The sequence below is a fragment of the Aotus nancymaae genome, unplaced genomic scaffold (assembly GCF_030222135.1).
Source record: "Aotus nancymaae isolate 86718 unplaced genomic scaffold, 86718_ANA_hifiasm-v0.15.2.pri h1tg000040l, whole genome shotgun sequence".
Classification (NCBI taxonomy): domain Eukaryota; kingdom Metazoa; phylum Chordata; class Mammalia; order Primates; family Aotidae; genus Aotus; species Aotus nancymaae.
In genome coordinates, this window is record NW_026988454.1 from 16,644,533 (window position 1) to 16,671,216 (window position 26,684).

Consider the following 26,684-nt stretch of genomic DNA (forward strand, 5'->3'; position numbering starts at 1 on the left):
AATGCCGAATTGTATGGTATGTGAATTATTATCTTAATAAAGTTATCTGAAAAACCTGGAACAATTAATAGTTTTCCAGCAACTAAGACTAGGAAAATATCTCAGAGGCAAAAAAGGTGCTCAGCGTCAAAGTGATCCAGAGATATTTTCCTGGGGTAAATGTATCTGCTCCCGTATATTCATTTCCTATTAATCACAAACAAGAACTACAATGCCTCTTGAGTTGAGCAACAGTAAAATGTCATGACAAATCAGATTCAAGTGGTGCTGATTCCTAAAGGAAATAAAATACATTCTTTAATTATGAAATCCTCCCCAGATGTCTTGGCAAGTTCTTATGATAGAAAGAAGTTCCTTTTCCACTAAATTTGGAGAAGACCAAACAGGATGACCAACAAGCCTGAAGTGCTATTGAGAAAAATTCTGCGCTAAATAATAAAAATTTTAGAAAAAAAAAATAATATGGAAACACACACACAAAAACCTGAAAATGCTGCTGACATTTTGGGATTATCATCCATCCTTGAATGGGACAGTTACGAATGGGCGACAGCTACCTTCAAAAAAACCTGTCCCAAAATTTGAAAAAAGCCACTGGTACTGTCTGTATTCAAAGATCTTCGGAAAACTTTTATGAGAAAGATTTCACCTAAGACTCAACATCTTTCATCTTGACTATGAGATTTAATCATTAGACATTAAATGTTTCTCACACTTGGTTTAAGCCTAATTTTCAATTTCCCCTCTGTAATAGTAAAGTAAGGGTTTAGATGTTGATTTTAAAAAAGCAAAACAAAAAACAAACAAAAAAAACACGCTGGGCGAGATGGCTCGTGCCTGTCATCCCAGCAATTTCAGAGGCCAAGGCAGGTGGACTGCTTGAGGACAGGAATTCCAGACCAGCCTGGCCAACATGGTGAAACCTGTCTCTACTAAAAATACAAAAATTAGTCAGGCATGGTGGCACTGCCTGTAGTCCCAGCTAACTAGGGAGGCTGAGGCAGGAGAATGACTTGAACCCGGGAGGCAGAGGCTGCAGTGAACTGAGATCACGCTGCTGCACTCCAGCCTGGGTGACACAGTGAGAATCTGTCTTAAAGAATTAAAAAAACCCAAAAAAAAAAAACCCACAAGTCTTTTCCAAAATGGAAACATTACATAGAATTGAAGTTTCCATATAATATGGGTATTTGGTTAGAAGTCTTATCTTTCCTTGTAAGCAAAAAGAACAGATTCATCTAAATCTAGTTTTATATAGACGCCAAGTGTTATTTTTGCTTTAAATACATATATTTGAGAACATATAGTCACACTGTTTTAATAATGGTTACTTGTTGGTCCCATGAGGGTTCCTAGATCCAGCTTAGAAGGAAAGGAAAAGATAAGATGGGAGTTGGCAATGGAGGAGTGTGGCATCTGTCAGGCAGGAAAGTGTCACTCAGGAGCATTCATAGGAGCTGGAGCAACTGAAGAGGGCGCAAGCTCGATGACCTCTTAGCTCACTCTATCAGCCAATGCAAAGAGAGAGACAGGTTTGGGTGCCTGATTTGGGAGGCCGAAGCGGGCAGATCATCTGAGGTCAGGAGTTCGAGAACAGCCTGACCAACATGAAGAAACCTCGTCTCCACTAAAAATACAAAATTAGCCAGGGGTGGTGGTGCATGCCTGTAATCCCAGCTACTCGGGAGGCTGAGGCAGGAGAATTGCTTAAACTTGGGAGGCGGAGGTGAGCCAAGATCGCACCATTGCACTCCAGCCTGGGCAACAAGAGCGAAACTCAGTCTCAAAAAAAAAGAAAGAAAGGCCTTCATTAAAATAGTGATACATAGCTATGGTGTCTTTTTATGGCTGTGTTCTGGAAATATAATAGGTCCTGAAAACAGGGAACAGAAATGGTCAATAACAACTATAGACATAAAATCTTGTTGTTTGTTCTATAGATCTATGACTGTCTTTGCCAAAATTGTCAGAGGAAATGGATTGGCGCTCTGAAAACCACCCAATAACCCTATTCCACACCCCACCCTCTCTCCATTGGCCAGGATTTGGCATTCTGGGGACTCTTCACACTGTGATGTGTGTGCTGGTGCTTTGACAGCTGTCTCTCAAATAACTGAAAATGCACGAGTCTTTTAAGGACCAAAATCTACACCTCTGACTTTAATGCAGCAATGCCTGACATTAAAACGTGCCTGTGAGAACTAAATACAATAGTCCAGACAGACTGACCAGTGCAAACAACAGTATGGTGTTATTTCTATTAATACAGCAGAAGAGTCTAGTTAAAATGCTCTGTATTAGCCACCGCCTCACAGTTGAGATTACAGTGAATATAAAATCAATGAAACTCCCAGCTTTAAGCTAGATTCTCCCTCATCCTCAATTCCTTCCCCTGTTGATCTGTCTGCTGGTTTTTACAAAATCTCAAGAGAGGAAAATGAGTTTTGAACAGATGAAATGATCTAAAACCCTGTCTTTCCCACACCTTGTGATTTCCATGTTCTCTTTCAACCTTCAGCCACATACATGGATTTTTTAAATACAATTACTATTGTGGAATGCAGTTCTGCATATTTTCCCATTTCACAGCCATAAACATTTCTCCAAGTAGCTAACAATTCTCCTGTGCCCCTGAATGATGATGATCAGGTATATGTACCATACATGATTCACTGGACTGATCTTTCAACATCTTCAACAAGGCTATGGTAAACATCTGAAACATTTGATGGAATGCAGTTTCCCTTCCTCTATGTTATTTATTTATTGAATTTCCAGAATTAGGAGCACTGGAGCAAAGGATACGAACACTTATATGGTGAGACATGTTGCCAAATTGCTTTATAATTCAATCTTCTAAAATGCACAGGAACTGATGCATTTCATCAGGGTGCTTTTCTTCTCTCCTATCTAAATTCCTTCTCCCTGTCCTTCCACAGACCCAGTGCCTTCCTCTTTCTTATACTGTCTTCAAGTCTGCTGCTCCACTGCCCTGAGAGCTAACACTGTCTCTTCTCTTTATAACAAAATGCTGGCACCATATCTAAGTTTTAAAAATATTTAAATAGGAGTAGTGAAAGAAATAAGCAATGACAGAAGATAATTAATACTATTAAAGATGACAAGAAAGAAGAGAAAAATATGTGATCCAGCATTAGCTATCTAACCTAACTTTTAACTTTTTTTTTTTAATCATTTGTCTCTTTGAGATATCTGTCTTCACTTCTCATGCAAGTTGATAAAGTATTGACCCAGGCAAGGCCAGGTAGAGTTTTATAGCAGACAGCTCTGATCAGGAGGATCAATTACGTTTATTCCAGATACTTTTGACCAGTCCACTTTTAGGCAGAATTGCTGAATTACTCAATTTTGTCAAATCACTTTGGTGAAATCCAGAATCACCATCATCAGTCCAGTCCCCCAAATCTACAGTCCAGGAATCTGAAAACTACAACAAAAAGACCAATTAAAGGAAGAACCAAAAGAATATTACGTAAATTTGATTGTTGGGTTCATCCTTAGTGAACCCACACTGACTCCTAATGACCACCAATTTCTTTTCTCACACAGTTGTTGAGTAATCCGCTGTAGGCCAGCAAGGATATTATCATCACCATTAACTATGGTTCCTCTGGTGAGAGACTGGTGAGGGATGGATGGAAAAGGACACCTTTGCATGTACCGTTAGATTTTTAACAAGCATTATTATTCTTGAATGGTAAAATCCTGAATTTAAACTAAGTGGTCCTTTTTCCCTAAAGGTATAATACTGTGTGTTTAAGTTGATTTTATTTTATTTTTTTCTTTGAGATGGAGTCTCACTCTGTCACCCAGGCTGGAGTGCAATGGCGCAATCTCGGCTCACTGCAACCTCCACCTCCTGGGCTCAAGCGAGTCTCCTGCCTCAGCCTCCCAAGTAGCTGGGATTACAGCCTTGTGCCACCGTGCCTGGCTAATTTCTGTATTTTAAGTAGAGACGGGGTTTCACCCTGTTGGCCAGGATGGTCTCAAACTCCCAACTTCAGGTGATCCACCCGCCTTGGCCTCCCAAAGTGCATGAGCCACTGCGCCTGGCCAAGGTAATTTTCTTCTACTTTATTTTTTCAAGTTGATTTTATTCTGTTATGTTTTAAATCTACTGGGTTGAGATCAGTTTAGCTAATTGATTTCCTGGGTCACTATATCCCTACAGTGACTATTTAAAGTTCAAATAGCAATAGCAGTTCCCTTCCTACATTTTGATTTTCGGACAATTTTTAGCATGGACTAGCTGAATTCCTGTAAAGGAAAAATTTTAGGCAGTTGTATGAACAAAAGTCAGACCAGTTAACAAATATCTGCTTCCAGATGTTCAGTAACACTTTTCAACTAAGAATGCTTTGATTACTAAAACTCACTGACCTGTACAGTTGAAAGGGGTGAACTATATGGTGAGTTACATCTCTCAGTAAAGCATTTGCAAAAAAGAAAAAAAAAAAAAAGATTTGATTTACAAGTATAAATTTAACTTTGTTCCTAAAACATAAACTTTTTTTTTTTTTTTGAGGCAGAGTTTCACTCTGTTGCCCAGGCTGGAGTACAATGGCACGATCTTGGCTCACTGCCACCTCCACCTCCTGGATTCAAGCACTTCTCCCGCCTCAGCCTCTGAGTAGCTGGGATTATAGCACCTGCCATCATGCCCAGCTAACCTTTTTTTTTTTTTGACCTCACATGAGCAGCTAATTTTTTGTATTTTTGTAGAGACAGGGTTTCACCAGTTGGCCAGGCTGGTCTTGAACTCCTGACCTCAGGTGATCTGCCTGCCTCGGCCTCCCAAAGTGCTGGGAGCTGGCTCACAAGTGTGAGCCACTGCACCTGGCCAACATAAACTTTTAGACAAAAATTATTTTCCCACAGATTTAAGCTTCTAATGAAATCATCCTTTGCAAATGAATAAGATTTTTGAAGCTAAATTAATTTATTTTGTCAAAAATATTACAGATATTTTACCTAAAAATGTATCTCTAATGAGAATTTGTACAGCACACTATTTTTCTTTAGTTTTAGTTTTTGTTTTTATTTTTGTTTTTTGAGACGGAGTCTTGCTCTGTCGCCCAGGCTAGAGTGCAGTGGTGCGATCTTGGCTCACTGCAACTCCACCTCCCAGGTTCAAGCAATTCTCCTGCCTCACCCTCCTGAGTAGCTGGGATTTACAGGTGTGCACCACCACGCCCGGTTAATTTTGGTATTTTTAGTAGAACGAGGTTTCACCATGTTGGTCAGGCTGCTGTTGAACCCCTGACCTCGTGATCCGCCTGCCTTGGCCTCCCAGAGTGCTGGAATTACAGGTGTGAGCCACTGCACTCGGCCTCTTTTTTTTAAAGAGATGGGGTCTTGACCAGGTATATCTTATTCTTTTATGACGTTAGTGGCACTTTGAGCAAAACTAGTAATTTGCTTTAAACTTACTAGTTTTGGAGCCAGCAGGCTTTGGCCTCTTGTCCTCAAGGACTGTCAGCAGTTCATTCCCGTCTCCTTCCCAAGGCTGCACCCTGCTCCGCTTTCATCTTGGCATGCTTGGATATTGGGCCCCAGCCAAACTGACATTCTCCTTTCTTTCATTCAATCCCTTCTGCATATCATTAGCTTTCTCATGAAACAGTGTCCTCTCCACCTGCCCCAAGCTGGAGAGTGCATTGACAGGGATGAAAACAGAAGGTGTAGATTCAGGCTGGGTGGGCTTAGCTTAAAGGGGCAAGACAATGAAGTAGAGGGCTCCTAGATGGAGAGATGCAGAGGTTCCGGATTCAACAGCATATACATGTAACGGAAGCCAAGAACATGGGTAAGATCGCTCAAGAGCTGGGCTCGGTGGCTCACACCTGTAATCCCAGCACTTTGGGAGGCTGAGGCAGGAGGATCACCTGAGGTCAGGAGTTCGAGACCAGCCTGACCAAGATGGTGAAATCCCGTCTCTACTTAAAATACAATAATTAGCCGGGCATGGTGGTGGGTGCCTGTAATCCCAGCTACTCAGGAGGCTGAGGCAGGAGAATCACTTGAACCCAGGAGGCAGAGGTTGCATGAGCCGAGATTGCACCACTGCATTCCAGCCTGGGCAACAACAGTAAAACTCCATCACAAAAACAAAAAACCAAAACAAACAAAAAACTCTCAAGAAACTGTGATGAGTAAAAATGACTGAAGAATATGAACTGAAGAAGGAATTTATTATTTTCTGTTGAATGGATGTCTCAACAACCAGTTTTGCATGGATACAGAGTTAGAGAAAGTTCTGAGTTAGAGAAAAAGCAAAGCTTTCAGGAAGTTAAGTGGTAATTCTCCTGCCACTGAGTTACCCAGACTCTCACAGAATCACAGTGAGAGTCAAGGAGAAAATTTAAGGGCTGGGAGTGGTGACTCATGCCTGTAATCCCAGCACTTTGGGAGGCCAAGACAGGAGGACAGCTTGAGCCCAAGAGTTGGAGACCAGCCTGGGAAACATAGCAAGACCCTGTCTCTACAAAAAATGTATAAATTAGCCAGGCATGGTGGTACATGCCCATAGTCCCAGCTACTCAGGAGGATCAGGTGGGAGGATTGCTTAAGCCCAGGAGATTGAGGCTGCAGTAAGCTAGGATTGCATCACTGCACTCCAGCCTGGGCAAGAGGAATACCCATTTATAAAAAGCAAAATAACCCCCCAAAAGGAAAGAAATCTAGACCGGGCAAGGTGGCTCACGCCTGTAACCAGGAGTTCAAGATCAGCCTGGCCAACGTGGTGAAACCCCGTCTCTCTTGTAAAAAATAAAAAAAAGTTAAGTTAAATTAAAAAAAAAAAGAAGAAATCTAAAGGTTAACTTAACTTCAGCTAATCAACTTCCTTTTACACACACGCAAAGAAAATGGGCTTGAACTCTGAAGTGTAAGTACGGTGGCAGGCGTCTGTAATCCCAGCTACTTAGGAGGCTGAGACAGAAGAATCGCTTGAACCCGGGATTCCAATGTCTCTCTTAGCTTTGAAAAAGGAACAGCAAAAGGGCGGGGCAGACCTGTGAGATGCTGTTCACTGGTGAAATAGTCCTGACAAAGGAATAGCTTCAGCAAGAGTCTCCCTGTGCTGTCTACTATTTGGTGATAAAAATTATAAAAGGCTTTAGGAAGTTTCTTCTTTGGGGGTGGGGAGGGAAGAAGGAAAACAAAGATCTTCTAAACTTTAGTTAATTCATGCCAGAAACCCACTTGTTAAAAGTGAAAATGCCAACAAATCAAGTGTTAGAACTTTTAAGTCAGTTAGCCATGTTTCTGATACAGACAGAATTCCCAAAATAAAAGCCAGCCTGATAATGGGATAAATTTACAGCCCAAAGGACAATTATATGCAAATATGATCAAGATTCTGTAGTCTGAATTTCTTAGCGGACACCCAAGGTGCTGGAAAATTGACTGCGTTATACAGACACACTTATCTGAGGCCATGCCACTGCACTACATTAAAAAATACTTAAACAAAGGCAATGAACAGAGCTTTATTTATTACTACATGCACTGAATGAATGGAAGAAGAACATCTAGCAGACCAGCATAATAAAACATCTAACAAACCACTGTTGTTTTGTTTTGTTTTAAGATGGAGTCCGGCTCTGTCGCCCAGGCTGGAGTGCAATGGCACCATCTTGGCTCACTGCAACCTTTGCCTCCCAGATTCAAGAGAGTCTCCCGCCTCAGCCTCCCAAGTAGCCGGGATTACAGGCATCCGCCACCACACCCAGCTAATTTTTGTATTTTTTAGAGACAAAGTTTCACCACATTGGCCGATGGTCTCAAACTCCTGACCTCAGGTGATCCTCCCGCCTCAGCCTCCCAAAGTGCTGGGATTACAGGTGTGAGCCACCACGCCCAGCCAAAAGATTAGTTTTTATTTTTAATTTTTTGAGATGGAGTCTCACTCTGTCACCCAGGCTGGAGTGCAGTGGCACAATCTCAGCCCACTGCAGCCTCTGCCTCCCAAGTTAAAGTGATTCTCTTGCCTCAGCCTCCTGAATAGCTGGGATTATAGGTACCTCCTGCTATGCCAAGCTATTTTTTTTTTTTTGAGACAGAGCCTTGCTCTGTCGCCCAGGCGAGAGTGCAGTGTCGAGATCTCGGGTCACCACAACCTCTGCCTCCCAGATTCAAGAGATTCTCCTGCCTCAGCCTCCCAAGTAGCTGGGATTACAGGCATGCACCACCATGCCCAGCTAATTTTTTAATTTTATTTTTATTTTTTTATTTTTAGTAGAGACGGGGTTTTCACCATCTTGGCCAGACTGGTCTTGAACTCCAGACCTCATGATTCACCCACCTCGGCCTCCCAAAGTGCTGGGATTACAGGCGTGAACCACTGCACCAGGCCTAATTTTTGTATTTTTAGTAGGGACGGGGTTTCACCACGTTGGCCAGGCTGGTCTCGAACTCCTGACCTCAGGTGATCCACCTACTTCAGCCTCCCAAAGTGCTGGGATTATAGGCGTGAGCCACCGCACCTGGCCAAACCATTGGTTTTTAGATGCCAACCCTCAAGATGCAACTTGGGGAGTAAAGGATAAGGGAATGCACGCGTGCATGGCTGGAAGAAAGAGTTTAGGAAAAGTCTGGGGGAATATAAACAGAGGGTCCTGGGTCACAGGGCTCCAGGGTGCTTCCACTTTCTATCACATCCACAAAGCAGTCATGCACAGAGAAAAATGGAGTCAAAGGAAGACTGGTTTGAACTCCAATGTTGTGGCATATTGCACAGGATAATTAAATTTGGAGAATGAGGAAAAGATCCGAGGAGCAGAACTAGAACCAATAGGACTTCATGACTGGCTGGGGAGTGAAAGGAAGAGCGAGTGCCAGGTTTCTAACTTGGCCAGAGGAAGGCAGTGACACCATTCTGCAAGAGGATCCCAGCACTTTGGGAGGCCTAGGCAGGCGGATCACCTGAGGTCAGGGGTTCCAGACCAGCCCAGCCAACATGGTGAAATGTCATCTCTACTAAAAATACAAAAAATTAGCCGGGCATGGTGGCGGGTGCCTGTAATCCCAGCTACTCTGGAGGCTGAGGCAGGAGAATCACTTGAACCCAGGAGGGAGAGGTGCAGTGAGCTGAGATTGCACCACTGCACTCCAGCCTGGGCAACAGAGGGAGACTCCATCTCAAAAAAAAAAAAAATTATATATATACAGGCTGGGCACAGTGGCTCACACCTGTAATCCCAGCACTTTGAGAGGCTGAGGCGGGCCGATCACTTGAGCTCAGGAGTTCAAGACCAGCCTGACTAACATGGTGAAACCCTGTCTCTACTAAAAATACAAAAATTAGCTGATGTGGTAGCATACAATTACAATTCCAGCTACTCACGAGGCCGAGGCAGGAGAATTGCTTGAACCCAGGAGCCAAGATTGTACCATTGCACTCCAGCCTGGGCAACAGAGCAAGATTCTGTCTCAAATAAATAAATTAATTAATAAAATAAAACATCTATAGTTTAGTAGATATTTATGAAGAAGCAGGAATCAGCAGATTGAGCTATTTCTCTTTATATGGCCAAAAGTAATCTGACAAGAATAGCCCTACGTTGATTTTTAGGTTTTAAAAGGAACAACCTTCTTAAAAGTTTAGTTTAGTTATAATCTCAGAATATAGTTATTTGCTTTTCTATGAGACTGTCAGTGATTAGACTCAAGAAAAAAATAAATCAGTGTACTTCTCAAGTTCTTCTCCAATGCTGAAAAAAGCCAGCTGGGCAGCTCACAGCAAAGGAATCATAAGCTTTGGGGATTTTTCCCTCTTCATGACCATAAAAAGCAACAAATTCGTGACATTTCCCTTTACTTGTATTTGCCAGAGGAAGAATTTGCAACTCCATTCAAGAAGGCTCTGTGTGACCTTCCCCTGATCTTCGTTCAAGTTCACATACAGTTACAATACCTCCAGTATTCACTGTAGGAGCGGCAGAGGGTTTGAGGAACACAATAATCTACAGCCTTTTACTCCACAGTGATCTGATTGTCTCTGGCCCCAGAAAATATGGTTAAGGGAGAGTTTGTAGGCATAATGTGGCTTGCCTCAGGAGGGTTAGACCTAGGAGCAATTATGTACCATAGAAATTAGTTCTATAGGCCGGGCACAGTGGCTCATGCCTAAAATTCCAGCACTTTGGGAGGCCGAGGCGGGAGGATCATGAGGTCAGGAGTTTGAGACTAGCCTGACCAACATGGTGAAACCCCATCTCTACTAAAAATACAAAAATTAGCTGGGCATGGTGGTGTGCACCACCTGTAAGCCCAGCTACTCAGGAGGCTGAGGCAGGAGAATTGCTTGAATCCAGGAGGCAGAGGTTGCAGTGAGCCGAGATCGCGCCACTGCACTCCAGCCCGGGTGACAGAGAAAGACTCTGTCTCAAAAAAAAAAAGAAAGAAAAGAAATTAGTTCTGTAAACAGTTGTTACTAAAGGCCAAAAAAAGAAAAAAAAAACCCTAAATCTAATGCAAATTATCAGGATTATTTGAGCAATGAAATCCACCCAAAGTGTGCTCAATGCAAAAAAATTTTACTTATCCTCATTTTCTACTCCTTTTTCTCTTCCACCCAGTCCCCAAAGTATCAGCAAGTCTAGCAGATGTAACTTCATAAGGAGATTAAAAATACGAAATATTTAATCAGGATAATCTGAGGCACTTCCCACATAACGTACATTTGAAACTTGTGGGCTGGGCGAGGTGGCTCACGCCTATAATCCCAGCCCTTTGGGAGGCCAAGGCAGGCGAATCACCTGAGGTCGGCAGTTCAAGACCAGTCTGGCCAACATGGCGAAACCCTGTCTCTACTAAAAATACAAAAATTAGCTGGGCACAATGGGAGGCACCTGTAGTCCCAGCTACTCAGGAAGCTGAGACAGAAGAATTGCTTGAACCCAGGAGGTGGAGGTTGCAGTGAGTTAAGATCATGCCATTGCACTCCAGCCTGGATGACAAAGCAAGATTCCATCTCGAAAAGAAAAAAAAAAAAAGAAAAAGAAAGACAAAAGGTTGTGACACGCAGCCATAAAAAAGAGCAAAATCATGTCTTGTGCAGCAACATGGATGCAGCCAGAGGTCATTATCCAATGCGAATGAAGTCAGGAACAGAAAACCAAATACTGCATGTTCTCACTTATAAGTGGGAGCTAGGCCAGGTGCGGTGGCTCACGCCTGTAATCTCAGCACTTTGGGAGGCTGAGGCAAGCGGATGACTTGAGGTCAGGAGTTCAAGACCAGTCTGGCCAAATAGCAAAACCCCATCTCTACTAAAAATACAAAACTTAGCCGGATGTGGTGGCATGTGCCTGTAATCTCAGCCACTCAGGAGGCTGAGACAGGAGAAATGCTTGAACCTGGGAGGCGGAAGTTTCAATGAGCCAAGATCATGCTACTACACTCCAGCAAAAGAGCAAAACTCTGTCTCAAAAATAAAATAAAATTAAAATTAAAATAAAGAAAGAAATGGGAGCTAAACATTAGGTACTCATGGGCAGAAAGATGGCAACAGCAGACACTGGGAACTATTAGAGAAGGGACAGAGGGAGGGGCAAGAGTTGAAAAACCACCTATTTGCTACTACATTCAGCACCTGGGTGACGGGACCAACTGTACCCCAAACCTCAGCACCACACCATATACTTAGGTAACAAACCTGCACGTGCATCCCCCGAGCTTTCATTCGACTTTTCCTAGACTATTTTCAATCAGTATTTTTTCCAACAGGCTGAGGTTCTTTCCTGCCTCATTATTCAGCGGTTCTTTCTCTCGTGCATCTCCACTCTGCAAAGACTCAGCAGAAGTTTCTCCATCCACCTTTCCCGGTACTCAGTATCTCTGAGCGATGTCAGGTTTGTGCCTCTTGTCCAGCACTTGGCTACAATTCATGCAAAACCTGGTACATGAGCATGTTTAAGTCCACAGATGGCTGGGTCCCCTGCAGTGCTTAACACTGGCAGCAAAGAAAGAGCCCAAGTTCAGTTAGAAGGCACACTCTGGTTTTCCCTTCTTCCTAAATATATTTACACATCATCTGTCCATTAGCGCTTGCTTTTTACTCTTTAAATAATTTTTTTTGTTTTGTTTTTAGACAGCCTGTCATCCAGGCTGAGTGCAGTAGTTCAATCACGACCCATTGTTGCCCAGACCTCCTTGCTCAAGCGATCCTCCCACCTCAGCCTCCTGAGTAGCTGGGACTACAGGCACGTTCCACCTCGCCTGGCTAATGTCTTGTAGAGGTAGGGTCCCACTATGTTGGCCAGGCTGGTCTTGAACTCCTGGGCTGGAGTGATCCTTCTGTCTCGGCTTCCCAAAGTACTGGGATTACAGGCATGAGCCACTATGCCTGGCTCTTTAAATAACTTTTATTCCAGGATCACACAATAAAAAAACAACATTTATCAATCCCATCTACCGTTTTTCCAGTCACCTACCTATAACCTTAACTTCATTTTTATTGACGAGGCACATGTGGTGAACTTGTGACTTTCAGTCCAGCCCTCCCTTGTAGAGGCTGGGAAGTTCATTCAGCCCCCAAATTTGCCTACAACTAAAGCATTCTGGGTGAGGAACAAGCGGGGTTTTGAAGATCACAGGGACAGCTTGAGAAACTTTCTCTGACAAATGTAATACTTTAAACCATGACCTACTTCCCTGAATACTTAAGCATTCTTTGCATTCCTCCCTGTCATGGAGGGATTGTTTATCAGGCAGTTCCAGAAGTGACTTGAAATCTCTGTCATTGTTGCAATTCAAGATAAAATTGTAGGGCCTCTTCTGTCACCAGATTCTCAGTTTAGGACAAAAATTCAAAAGACTTCAGTGAGTCTTTAACAAATATCAAACGAATAACCAGTCTTTGTCTTAATCAAAGCAAAACGAGCTTTCCATATTATAAACAAAATGAAGACTGATCTAAGGACGGGCACAGTAGCTCATGCCTGTGATCCCAGCACTATGGGAGGTCAAGGCGAGTGGATCACCTGAGATCAGGAGTTTGACACCAGCCTGACCAAGTTGGTGAAACCCTGTCTCTACTAAAAATACAAAAGTAGCTGGGTGTGGTGGCACATGCCTGTAATCTCAGCTACTTGGGAGGCTGAGGCAGGAGAATCGCTTGAACCTGGGAGGCGGAGGTTGCAGTGAGCTAAGATCACAGCACTGCACTCCAGCCTGGGCAACAAAAGTGAAACTCCATCTCAAAAAAAAAATACTGATCTACAACTGCCATCAAACTGAGTTCAAACTAAACTTTAGTTCCTGAAGGTTTTACAAAGAAAATAAATGAGCTATAAAACCAATCAACTGGGTTTTTCCCCCATTATGGTCAACTATTTTCTGTTTTTTGTTTAAATTTTCTTTTCTTTTGAGACAGAATTTCGCTCTTGTTACCCAGGTTGGAGTGCAATGGCGCGATCTTGGCTCACTGCAACCTCCGCCTCCTGGGTTCAGGCAATTCTCCTGCCTCAGCCTCCTGAGTAGCTGGGATTACAGTCACGTGCCACCATGCCCAGCTAATTTTTTGTATTTTTAGTAGAGACGGGGTTTCACCCTGTTGACCAGGATGGTCTCGATCTCTTGACCTCGTGATCCACCCGCCTCGGCCTCCCAAAGTGCTGGGATTACAGGCGTAAGCCACCGCGCCTGGCTTTTTGTTTAAATTTTATTCCACTGCTTTTGTCAGTGGAAGAAAAAGATTGTAATGGTCAGGACTAATTTAGTAAACTTTCATGGTAACATGTTCCACTGCTTTTCAATAATTTATTTCATATAAAACAGAGCAGAACAAGAACAAAAATTCCCATTTAAGTATTTAGGTTAACAATATAGGAATCAGGAAATCATGTCTCAATATTGGTTAAATATGTCATTTCTGGCTGGGCACAGTGGCTCACACTTGTAATCCCAGCACTTTGGGAGGCCCAGGCGGGCAGATCAACTGAGGTCAAGAGTTCGAGACCAGTCTGGCCAACATGGTAAAACCTCATCTCTACTAAAAATACAAAAAAATTAGCCAGGCATGGTGGCTTGCACCGGTAATCCCAACTACTCGGGAGGCTGAGGCAAGAGAATCACATGAACCCGGGAGGCAGAGGTTGCAGTGAGCCAAGATCATGCCACTGACCTCACTCTCCAGCCTGGGCGACAGAGCAGGACTCTGTCTCACCAAAAAAAAAAAAAAAAAAAAAAAAGTCATTTGTGAAATGTTTAAGAAAAAAATCATCACAGCAAAATTGGCTACTTCTTAGCAATCTCCTGTAGATTACAATCCTATTCCCCCTCCCAGTTGCAGTGCATATCAATTGTAAGTTCAAAGTAGATAGGCCATCTAAGGTTTCTATAGAATTCAATGTATTATTGATGTTGAATAAGACTGTTTTGAGCCGGTGCAGTGGCTCATGCCTATAATTTTAACTTTAGGAGACCCAGGTGGGAGGATCCTTTCAGCCCAAGAATTCGAGACTAGCCTGGGCAACACAGCAAGAACTGTCTCTTTTAAGAGAAAAAAAAAAATGAAAAAGAAAAAAAGACTGTTTTACATATGTATCTAAATGAAAAACAATTTCAAACAAAAGTTTATAAAGAGGCATTCTTTGAGCAATTTATTATAACTTTGTGAAAAATTATTACCAAGGACTAAAAACATAAAAAGTTTTCAAACTGTGAAATGCATCAACAATCCTGTTTTATGTATCACAACAAAATATACTTTACAGAGTAAAGAAAACTATCTAGGAGGCAATGAAGCATGTCTTTACTAAAGGTGGTCGATATCACAGAGTGACAATAGAAATTCATCACTGTGGCAGGTAAAACCCAGGGCCTGTAATGGCTCAATTCAATAAGAAATCATAGGCTTGGGCACAAAGAAAAATAAATTGGGTCGGGTGAGGTGGCTCATGCCTGTAATCCCAACACTTTGGGAGGCCGAGGCAAGAGAATTGCGAGGTCAAGAGATTGAGACCAGACTGGCCAACATGGTGAAACCCCGTCTCTACTAAATATACAAAAATTAGCTGGGCGTGGTGGCACGTGCATGTACTACTCAGGAGGCTGAGGCAGAAGAATCACTTGAACCTGGGAGGAGGAAGTTGCAGTGAGACTCGATTGTGCCACTGCACTCCAGCCTGGAGACAGAGTGAGACTCCATCTCAAAGTAAATAAATAAAAATAAATCATGAATTGTATTCTGAACAACAAACCAAAGAGCAGACACTGGAGATGGAAAAATTACAAAGAGAAAATATCTTCTCTGTAGGGAAAGATATGCATTCCCCAAGCAACCTCATTTCTTTGCCTACAAATGGAAGAAATACAGTCGATGATCAGGCCCTTTCATTTTTATGTGAACCCAGCCATGCTGGGATAGAACAGTCACTGGCATGATGCTATCACGATCTGCAAATGCTCATCCAGAGGGATCTCTTTTATCTTGTTTTCTCATCTTTTTATTTTTTTTGCAGAGACAGGGGTCTTGCTATCTTTCCCAGGCTGCTGTCGAACTCCTATACTCAAATGATCTTCCCACCTTGGCCTCCCAAGGTATTGGGAATACCAGGTCCACCATGAGCCACGATGCTCGCCTCTAGTCCTCTCCTGTACTAACACTTACTTTTGGTTCCATCTGCACTTCTCCATAGCCATTATTGGGTCTTTCAGTGTTTATCATCTCTTTTCCTAAAAAACTTGACCTTCTGGCCTCGAGCAGTGGCTCATGCCTGTAATCTCAGCACTCTGGGAGGCTAAAGTGGGTGGATCACCTGAGGTCAGGATTTTCAGACCGGCCTGGCCTACATGATAAAAACTCCGCCTTTACTAAAAATACAAAAATTAGCCGGGCTTGGTGGCAGGCACCTGTAGTCCCAGCTACTTGGGAGGCTGAGGCACAAGAATCGCTTGAACCTGGAAGGCAGGGGTTGCAGTGAGCTGAGATTGTGCCACTGCACTCCAGCCTCAGTGACAGAGCGAGACTCCATCTCAGAAAAAAAAAGAAACTTGACCTTCAGCTGTGCCTCCCTTGCCCAATACCCCAAAAGCCTTGATACCCCCAATGCTAGTGGTCTCTGCTCCGATGCAGACCGCTATCAGAGAAATGTTTTGAGCTCATGGAAGCCCTCTGTCATTATCTAGAGAGTCTGCTGCAAAACTCTACTTTATTTATTTATTTATTGAGACAGTCTCACTCACTCTGTCACCCAGGCTTGAGTGCAGTGGAGCAATCTCGATTCAATGCAACCTCTCCCGGGTTCAAGGGATTCTCGTGTCTCAGCCTCCCGAGTAGCTGGGATTATAGGTGCGTGCCACCACACCTGGCTAATTTTTATATTTTTAGTAAAGACAGGGTTTCTCCATGTTGGCCAGGCTAGTCTTGAACTCCTGACCTCAAGTGATCTGCTGACCTCAGCCTCCCAAAGTATTGGGATTACAGGCATGAGCCACCGTACCTGGCCAAACCTCTGCTTTACTTTTAAAGTCCTAAGTTGTTATTATGAAGTGATGTTCTCTGTTCTAAAGGTGCCCTTAGTATAAATCTTTGGCATGGTTTGTAACACACTAGTACATAACTGAAACCAACATCACGGAGTAGATGTTCTTGTCAGACTACTGGAGAAACAGAGGAACTCCATCTTCCAACTCCTGCAATCTTGTTGTTTGTGACTTACCCCCATGCCAAGCTTCTATGCTGTGCCAAATCCCACTGCCTACTGATCTGAGATGTCACTACCACACTGTGAAAATGCTTGCCAACATAATCTCCCCAAAGTCGCCCTTTCCAGTCACACTTCCCACCACTTTGCTGTGTGGATGTTATCTCTGCCTCACACAAGAGGGCCTCCCAGGAGTTCAGGGTCTACTCACCTGGTATCTCTGTAACTTTGCTGTGTTCACTGTCAAAAGCTAGCCATGGCTTTGTGCAGTCTCCTCAGCTCTTAACATTGACGGGCTGCAACTTACCATCCTCTTTCCATTGTTTCCTTAAGAACTACCAACTCCTGGCTGGGTGTGGTGGCTCATGCCTGTAATCCCAACACTTTGGGAGGCCGAGGCAGGCAGATTACAAGGTCAGGAGTTCGAGACCAGCCTGGCCAATATGATGAAACCCCGTTTCTACTAAAAATACAAAAATTAGCCGGGTGTGGTTGCTCGCACTTGTAGTCCCAGCTACTTGGGAGGCTGAGGCAGAAGAATCACTTGAACCTGGGAGGCAGAGGTTGCCATGAGCCAAGATCGCCCCACTGCACTCTAGCCTGGGGGACAGAATGAGACTCCATCTAAAAAAAAGAATTTAGATTTCTCCTTCTAGATAGAAAATAATATCTAGTGGAATAATGATCTAAATATATGAAAAGGAGAACTTTAACTTTTTTAGGACTGAACTTCTGTTTCCCCAGCTCTTAGCACAGTTCCTGGAGTACAGAAGCTAGTAAAGAAATATTTATGAAATGGCCAGGCCTAGGTAGCTCACGTCTGCAACCCAGCACTTTGGGAGGCCAAGGCAGGAGGATCACTTGAGCTCAGGAGTTCAAGACCAGCCCTGGCAACACAGTGAGACCTTGTCTCTATTATATTAAAAAACAAATAAAAGATATTAAAAAAGAAATGTTTATGAAGTCAAAATTGTATAGTAAGTAAGTGGCCGAGAAAGCCAGAACTCTATTTTTCAACAACTTGGTAGGTTCTAAGATTTCTTTACAGATTTTTGGACCAGTCAAATGCCATAAACTAAGCCCTTAGCTACTGTCTACTTATCCAGCACAAGGGAAACTTTAAATTGATAAATAAGGGAAGAGGGTTTAAGAGGCAATGAGATGGAAGGGGAACACAGATGGAAGTCACAGCTTCAGGCTCAGTAAGGATAAGGGCATTTCACTGAGCACCTATTTACCCTGAATGACACCATTTATTTAGTATTTAGAAAAGCTTCCGTTAGCAACCCACTTTTTAATATAGTCATAGGAATGAAATTATGTGGAAGAAATATTTTCCCCTATTTTCTCCTCCAGATGTGTGAAGGAAAATGCCTACTCTTCCAACGTCTGAAACCTTACCTCTCACCCACATGAGTTCCAATCTCAGTGAAATCTGCGCACGCTATCACCCGGTGTCACCTAGGCCTGAACCTCTCCCTGGTCCTTAATCAGCTCTTACGCCTACTCTTTCCCCTCCGTTAAGGTAATGGGGCCCACGTCCCACACGTTAGAACACCTGACGAGCATTTCAAGACTACAGAATCCCAGCACAGTGGCAAGAGCTGGTAGTTTTAGTTACTTAGGAGGCTGAAGCCAAAGGATGGCCTGAGCCCAGGAGTTCGAGACTAACCTGGGCAACAGGGTGAGCTCTTGTCTCTCAAAAAAGAAAAAAAAAAATCACAGAATCCCAAACCCTGAGATTGCCTGGGATTCTAATTCAATAAATCCAGGATGAGGTGTAGGTGTGTCTTTGAAAAGCTCCCTACGTGATTCAATAGAACCACCAGGTTTGGGAACAAGGAAAAATGTAATCCCTTAATACCCCCAGTTTGCAGTGTTTGCATATAACAAATAGACGGAGGCAACAAACTGTAGTAATTAATCTCCCCTTCTTACATTTTGGTTTATTTCATTTTGAAATCGAACATGAAACTGATGTTACCACAACTGGGATTAAGATTAGGCAGAGTGAAACTACAGGGTTTCCCCCATTTTAAAAAACATCACAGAGAAATCCTAGGCAAGACAAAAAGCTTTAAGCCTGAAATGAATACTTGTATTAAGAGGCGCCTAATGGTGTCCCAGATGGACTCTGGTTTCCCGTGCTTTGAACAGCTACGTTTTTCTCGGAAAACGCATAGATACCATCCAGTTAACAGAGCCAGGCTGTTTGCTGTGAGAACGGGAGAGGATCCCGGGAGAGTCTTCACCCTATTGTTTTCCCAGGAGGTGGATTTCTGCTGCTTCCAATCCCCGACCTCAACATTTCCTGGATCATGAGCATAATTTCTGGCAACTAAATGATTTTCGACTGTTCCAAGAGAAGAAATTTTAAAAGTGATAGCTAAAGAAGTAGGTCATCCTCCAAGCAAATAAATTTAAAGACAGTTCACTAATTTGGAAAGAAAAAGGAGTAAAGAAGAGTAAGACTGCTCTTTCTCAGCTGTGTTTTTACTCTTGAACTTGCTTTTTTCCAATTTGAGTAATTTCTGGGGGAAAAGTCTTTTTTTTAAAAAAAAATACAGATAGGGTCTTGCTCTGTCACCCAGGCTGTAGTACAGTGCATGATCATAGCTCACTGCAACCTCATACTCCTGGGCGGAAGCAACCCTCCCACCTCAGCCTTCCAAGTACCTAGGACTACAGGTACATGCCACCATGCCCAGATAAATCTTTTATTTTTTGTAGAGATGGGGTCTTGCTATGTTGCCCAGGCCGCTGGTGAACTCTTGGCCTCACCTGATCGTTTCTTGTTGGCCTCCCAAAGTGCTGGGATTACAAGTGTGAGCCCCTACACCTGGCCAGGAAAAAGGTCTTTAGAAATTAATTGGGCCAGGTGTGGGGCTCATGCCTGTAATCCCAGCACTTTGGGAGGCTGAGTTGGGAGGATCACTTGAGTCCAGGAGGTCCAGACCAGCCTGGGCAACACAGTGAGACCCTGTCTCTAAAACAAATAAACAAAATTAGCAGGGCATGGTGGTGTGCACCTGTAGTCCCAGCTACCTGGTGGTGTGCGCCTGTAGTCCCAGCTACCTGGTGGTGTATGCCTGTAGTCCCAGCTACTCAGTAGGCTGAGATAGGAAAATCACTTGAGCCTAGGAGGTCGAGGCTGCAGTAAGCCAAGATTGTACCACCACATTCCAGCCTGGGCAATAGAATGAGAGCCTATCTCAAAAACAATAAATAAATACAATTTCAATTAAATTAAAAATTAAAATTAATTAACAATATGCTGATTCAGAGCATCTAGAAAAAAAGAAAAATAAAAAAAATTAATTAACAATAAAACAAACCATAGCCTTTCACGCTCTCGCAGCCAGGCCAGGGCATGATCAGATGGCAAGCACATGGCAAAGAAACGTGATGAGGCACCCAACTTCACAGTTAGAAACACACCAAGGAAACTGAGGTGCTGTTCTTCACCTAGCACATTGGCAAGTATTGGAAAATCTGATACCTATGAAGGCAAAGCATGGGAAAACGAGTGCAGATCTCCACAGTGGGAGTGCAAAGTGGTAGAACGTCTTTGGAAAATCCATTTAGGATGGGTTAATTTTTTTTTTTTTTTTTTTTTGAGATGGAGTCTCACACTGTTGCCCAGGATGGAGTGCAGTGATACAATCTCTGCTTACTGCAACCTCTGCCTTCCAGGTTCAAGCAATTCTCCTGCCTCAGCCTCCTGAGCAGCTGGGATTACAGGCACCCACCACCACGCCCAGCTAATTTTTTGTATTTTTAGTAGAGACAGGGTTTCACCATGTTGGCCAGGCTGATCTCCAACTCCTAACCTCGTGATTTGCCTGCCTCTGCCTCCCAAAGTTCTGGGATTGCAGGCATGAGCCACCACGCCCAGCTGGGTTAAATTTTTAAATGCATATAAAGCTTTCAATTCAGCAATTACACTTCAAGAATCTATCTTAGAGATACACATGTGTGCACACAAAGATATCTGAACTCAGATGCTGCCTGCATTGATTTATCATAGCAAAAGACTAGGACAAACTAAATATAAACCCAAGGAATTGGTTAAATCATTATAGGGCTTCAACCCATAAAAGAGAAATTTATGCAGCCAAATTAATAAGAATGGGGACAGTTATTGATGTCCTGATATGAAAAGACATCGAAAGTTGCAGAATCTACGTGTGATACGACCTTTTTCTTAAAAGGAAAATTCGGTGCCATTTTTACCTACTTTCATGTGTATGAAGTTTTTGAAAGAACATGTAAGAAGCCATCATATTGGCTTCAAACTATTACTTGAATTTGCAAGTAATTTACCCTACTTACAAATTTAAGTTCTCAATCATTAATATTTTTTAAAAAAATTAAATGAACCTTGCTATGCAATGATTGTAAATAAAAATCATTTTAATAAGGGTAAACAAATGCTTTTGATCTTATTGAGCATTTACAATTCAAGATATAGATGTCATAGCTATAGTCAGTTTCAAATAAGTAAACTTAATTATTCATGAGAAATATGAAAGTATGTATCATTGAGTTTTATTACTAATTATTAATATCTCCACCCAAACCTACTAGATATATGAATGAGAAGGGAACACAAGGATGATTACAAGTATGAAATCTTACTCGTACATTCTCTGATAGGATTCTAATTTGCAGGAAAATGGACCAAGATCTAAACAGACAAGTAAAAGAATTATCATTATAGATTTTTCAGTAATTTATTGACAATAAGCATATATGTTTATTCAATATAATGTTTCTGTCTTCCCCCAGCTTTTTTCATATTTTTCCATTGTATTTTAAAATGAAACTTATTTTAAATTTTAATATTTGTTAAGTTATGAGAGAACTGAGAATGTGGTTCAGGCCAGGCGTGGAGGCTCACGCCTGTAATCCCAGCACTTTGGGAAGTTGGGGCAGGTGGATCACCTGAGGTCAGGAGTTTGAGACCAGCCTGGCCAACATGGTGAAACCCCGTCTCTACTAAAAACACAAAAAATTAGCTGGGCGTGGTGGTGAGTGACTGTAATCTCAGCTACTCAGGAGGCTGAGGCAGGAGAATTGCTTGAACCAGGGAGGCAGAGGTTGCACTGAGCCAAGACTGCACCATTGCACTCCAGCCTGGGCAAAAGAATGGAACTCCATCTCGAAAAAAAGAAAAAAAAGAAAAAAAAAAGAATGCAGTTCAAGGAAATTTAGTTTTGTTTTTTCAAGAGATAAACGTACTGGCTTAATTTTTCTTAGAATGTTTAGTGCTATAAATTCTAATTTCTAACTTCACGAATGACTCCTGCATATAGAATTATAGAGACCAGGATGAGTGCCATTTAGCTTGAGTTTTCCTGCACTGCTGTTCTCTAAGCACTGAATATGTATTGAAACTAACCAAGACAAAGGAAAAGAAATAATTTCTTAGTATCTTTTAAAACAAAACATTTTATTTCCATTTTGCTATTTATTTACAAGATCCAAACTAGAATAATCCTGTAACATCAGCTTAAAGCTGTAAAGGCATAGAAATTAGTCGACCCAAAGAGGATATACATTTCAAGGCCTTTGCTTTGTAAAAGGAAGTATTTTAAGTGAAAATCTCCACTGATCTTATTCATCCACTAGCCTGTAAGCTGTAATGGATTTAAGGGAAGCCCTGTGATTCCCACAGTCTATCCGTACCCTAAAGATTCATCCCCACATTCGTATCTCCAATTTTTGGTCTCTGTTCTCATCAGAAAGTAGCAGCTCTTATAATCTGGTAAAAATCCACAGGAATACAGGTAGCCACACACACAGAAACATGACTCTATTAGCAAACATGTAATTCTCACCTTAGATCCTGGCCCATTTGTGTAACACTGGTGATGTGGTCACTTTGAGGCCATCTTCATTCTCCATTTCCATTGTGTAAACAAGTGGCAAATGGGAGGAAGCATATGACCTTAGTTTACGGGAGGAATTATGAAATGCAGCTGGCCACCTCAATTGTCTGTTTTAATGCATGAGGGTCAAACACATCCTTAAATTTACGAGTCTGACAATGGATTCTTCTATTTGAGTACATCTTTATGTTTTGGTGATTCATGGCTCTTGTAACCAAATGGAACCACAGCTTGTGGAGCTAACAAGAGCCCCCATCTCCCCACCTGCCAGAGACAATGGCCTCACCCTGTTGCAACAGACCATTGTTCAATGTCAGCATTGAAATCATTGATCAGGCAATAAATATAGAAAGGCTAATTCATTATGATTGTCCAGACTTAGCCTGGAGCCTAGCTACAGAAATCAAAATTTGCCAGAGACATGGAAGTCAGTTTGTCACTGGTCATCCCACCCTCTGTTGCCACTTGAATAAAATTACTCTTTCAAAAACAAATTTTTAAAAACAAACAGTTGAGGAATAATGTGAGGTGTGAGGCTTTACTTACCACCAGCATTCAAGTCGTCTAATATTCCTGAACCCTGCAGTGGCAAAACAGCCATGTCTCAAAATTAAACGCTGGCAGATAACCAATCAAGTCATTCCCCTGCAGCCCCACATCTTACATACAAAGATTGTAAAAGATTTCCTGTCTATCTTTGGATCTAAGGAAAAAAATAAAGGTTACAAAAGATTGAATAGAAGATAAAGACTCCTTTCATTTTACAGAAATGCATCCCTAGATAAAACCAAGACTTCTGCTTTTGTGCATCTAAATGTTAAGCTTGGGGAATCAAAAGCTTGTTTAACTCTCCATTGGACCTCATAGGAATGATAATTCAACCAGTGTACTGTCTTTTCAGATAAAGGCACTTAGTGAGTAACTGGTAACTAAAAATTTGTGGGGTTGCGGGGGCATGAAAGTAAATCGAATTGCTAAACAGATAGCATGCATGTGATATAAATGTCGGCTATTAGAAAAATATCTGCTTACAACCTTTAATTAATGATCAGCATTCTAGCCAAGGAGGGAAAAATGATGGATTAGCCTAAGCCTCCCCAACTGTCCATAGATACATCAAGAAAGTTATAGACACATCAAGAAAGTTCAAAATGTAATTCATAAGTAACTCATGTATGAAATGGTCTCATTTGAGTCATATGCACTTGATGTATTTGTCTATTTGAGATAAAAGCCAATCTAAAATTGCAATGCTAATAGGCCACTCTATATCTAGAGAAACAGAATCTAAAGCCCCCAGATCTGAGGTTTTTGGTCAAACTATTCACTTGATTTATTAATAAGGGAACAGATTGACTTGCCTTAGTCAGCATCAGAATGAGTTTCACGTGATAATGAGATGGTCAAGGGTTAAACTGTAGTAAAAGCAGATAGGCCAAGGTATTCCTCAACTTGATATTCTCCAATCAAAACCAAGGTGCCAATATCACCCCTTCCTCTTTCCACAGGTATTCCTGAGAGCCGACTCCATGCCAGGCAGCACGCCATGCATGAAGGAGCACCGTTGGGGAGCACCATCAGGTATGTTCCCTGTCCCTGAGAAGCATTCGGAACAGCCAGGAGAACACTAAGCCCACACATGTGAAAACTGCTGGGACGGGTCCATGCAGCCATGGAGCCTAGAGTGGGGGATGGGATTACTTAGAGGTTAGGAGTTGGAGCTTAACAAGGAGAAGAGGGGAGGCAAGGGCCGTGGTGCTGAGTCATTCTTAACTGGGGAGTCCTTTTGAAAAGACATTCGTGTTCAAAGCCTGAGTGATGCATTTTGCTAGTTGAAATGAAAACTGCATACATTCCAAGGATACACATAAGTGTATTGATTTGTCTCCAAATTGATAACTGGGCAGTGTGCCAACAAGTTCAATGATATTCTGGATGTCATTTAAGTGATTTTTTAAAAGGAGGTTGTTTGGCTGCTTCAAGATGGTGGCAACTTGGAAAGAGGAAAAAGGATAAGGTTATGGAAGAAGGAAAAAGAGAGTGGAAGGAATATTTGTAAATAAACAAATTCAAGTTTGCTGAGATTCAATCTCACATTTCAGTGTGAACAGTTAGTAAGATCTGAAAGAGTAAAAAAGCCAGGGGAGAAAATGTCACCCAAATGCAAGTTTTCAGCAACTATACCTTAAAACTATTTTCATCACTAGACTCTAAACACTGGTTACGGAACCCCTTTTTCAGTAGCTGGCATCAAGACATTATGTGTATACAGTAAGTATTAAAATGTGAATTGGATCTCAAAAGGATAGTACATTCCTCAGGCCAGAAGCTGAAGCATCTCTAAGAAAATCTATATAGTAGAGGCCCAGTTAGTACTCAGTATCTAGGGACCATGGGTTTTACAGGTAGTTAGGAATCAAAGACTAGAGATAAAAGTTATATTATTAAGAGCAGTTTCTCAGCCCAAACTAGACTAGGACAGCTAAGGAGGTCAAGGCAATTAGGTCATAGTTGTAGATTCATTTTTTTTTTTTTCATATTGTAAACATCTACACCTCCTGAGATAACTCACCTACTCTATCCTCAAATTTGACACATGGCAAATGTAACTATTAAACATGGTTATCAACATCTTTCTACAAGGGTATCACAAAACCAGTGGAGTGAAGCCTTGCTAAGGAACACACGCACTGGAAAATAGATCTAAAACACCACGACCAGAACAAGCCACAATCTTGGCGGCTGTCCGGACCCGGAAGAAATATTCCAGCCTTAAGAACTGAAGAAGATAAAATGCAGTATTTCAGCACTGCATCCAAGGAAGAGTACCGGGAAAGCTCGCTGCCACCCTGACCGCATCCTTTAAGAACTTCTAGCCACTCCAGTGTTTGGCCAACTGAGTCCGCAGGCAAAGCGCTGCGCGAAGGCGAGGGCGCTGGCTGGTTGGTGAAACCTGTCATTCCTTCTGGAAACGCAGCGCCTGCCCAGGTTTTCTCTGGCTCCGAGCGAGCTACACCCCAGGCTTTCTCTGCCTCAGGAAGGCGGTGTCTGCTCGGGCCGCTGCCGCAGGACTGGGTACCAGACCCGCTCGCCCGCTCCAGTACCGCTGGCATCCACGGCGGTACGCGGCGGGGAACCCGAGGGTGGGCCGCCCGGCGGGCTCCACTACTCGCCCTGGTCTCACGGCTGACTTTCCGCATCTCGGAGCTCCGGATGCCGGTCCTGGGTACATTTTCCACAGATCCCACTCCACTCCCACCCCATCCCCCCACCCTCCCCCCACGCCCCCCACGCAGCTCATCCTCCTCGGGCTGGATCGCTCCCACCGGAAGAGTGCGGAGAAAGGCTCAGCCGCGGTGGGCAGGGCGCGGGTTTTATGACTGCGGATGGCGCAGTCGCCTCCCCTGGAGACCCGCGACAAAGATGCAAGTCCCCCGCCGCGCTCGCCGCTGCTCTGGCCCCGCCCCGGCGCAAAAGACCCTGAAAAGCCTCCAAAGAGGGGTTCGCGCTCCTGAGTTTGCAGATGGGCTGGAGGGCCGGGAAGTTCTCTCTGGCGGAAATCGGAGGGTCCCCCACCCCCACCCCAAAGACCCGCGCCTCCCCGGCGCAGGTGGCCCGGCGCGCCCATACCTTGGTGGCGGGGTCCGCGGCAGCGATGGCGGAGTCCCCGGCGGTGTCTGGCGCCGCCTCGGCCGAGGGGCCACCGCCGCTGGTCTCGAGCTCGGCCGGCGTAGAGCTCCCCTCGGGCGGCTGCTCCGGGCTGCGCTGCTCGGTGGAGCTCCCGGCGCCCATGGCTCCTCCGCACTTCTCCCGCGCCCAGCCGCCGGGTTACGCCTTCCCCAAGCCGCAGGGACGCGGGCAAGAGCCAAAAGACGCGCGCCCGCGAGGTCCCAAGAGCGCCTTCCTTCGCCACCAGCCTCCTGCGAACGCGCCCAGCCTGCGAATGAAGGAGAAGCGCTCGCCGCAAACTCCTTAAAAGAAAAGGCGGGGTGGGGGGGAGAAAAGGCCACCTCTTAGCCTCCGCCCCCTCCCCCTGGTTTTTCCCTCTCTTCATCACATGAGCACAGCCCCAGACACGCCTTGCAGCAGCATCTGCCCCCAGGCTGCCGGGACCAGAGGC

At 43.5% G+C, this 26,684-nt stretch overlaps 1 protein-coding gene across 1 annotated transcript in view; it reads right to left on the bottom strand.

The window, feature by feature from the left end:
- Positions 1-26,356, bottom strand: part of AKAP12 (A-kinase anchoring protein 12) — a 117,847-nt gene extending 91,491 nt beyond the window's left edge. Inside the window, exon 1 of the mRNA XM_064360572.1 lies at positions 26,195-26,356. Coding sequence (XP_064216642.1) covers positions 26,195-26,356 — 162 coding nt within the window. The remainder of the gene's footprint in view (positions 1-26,194) is intronic.
- Positions 26,357-26,684: the final 328 nt, after the last annotated feature.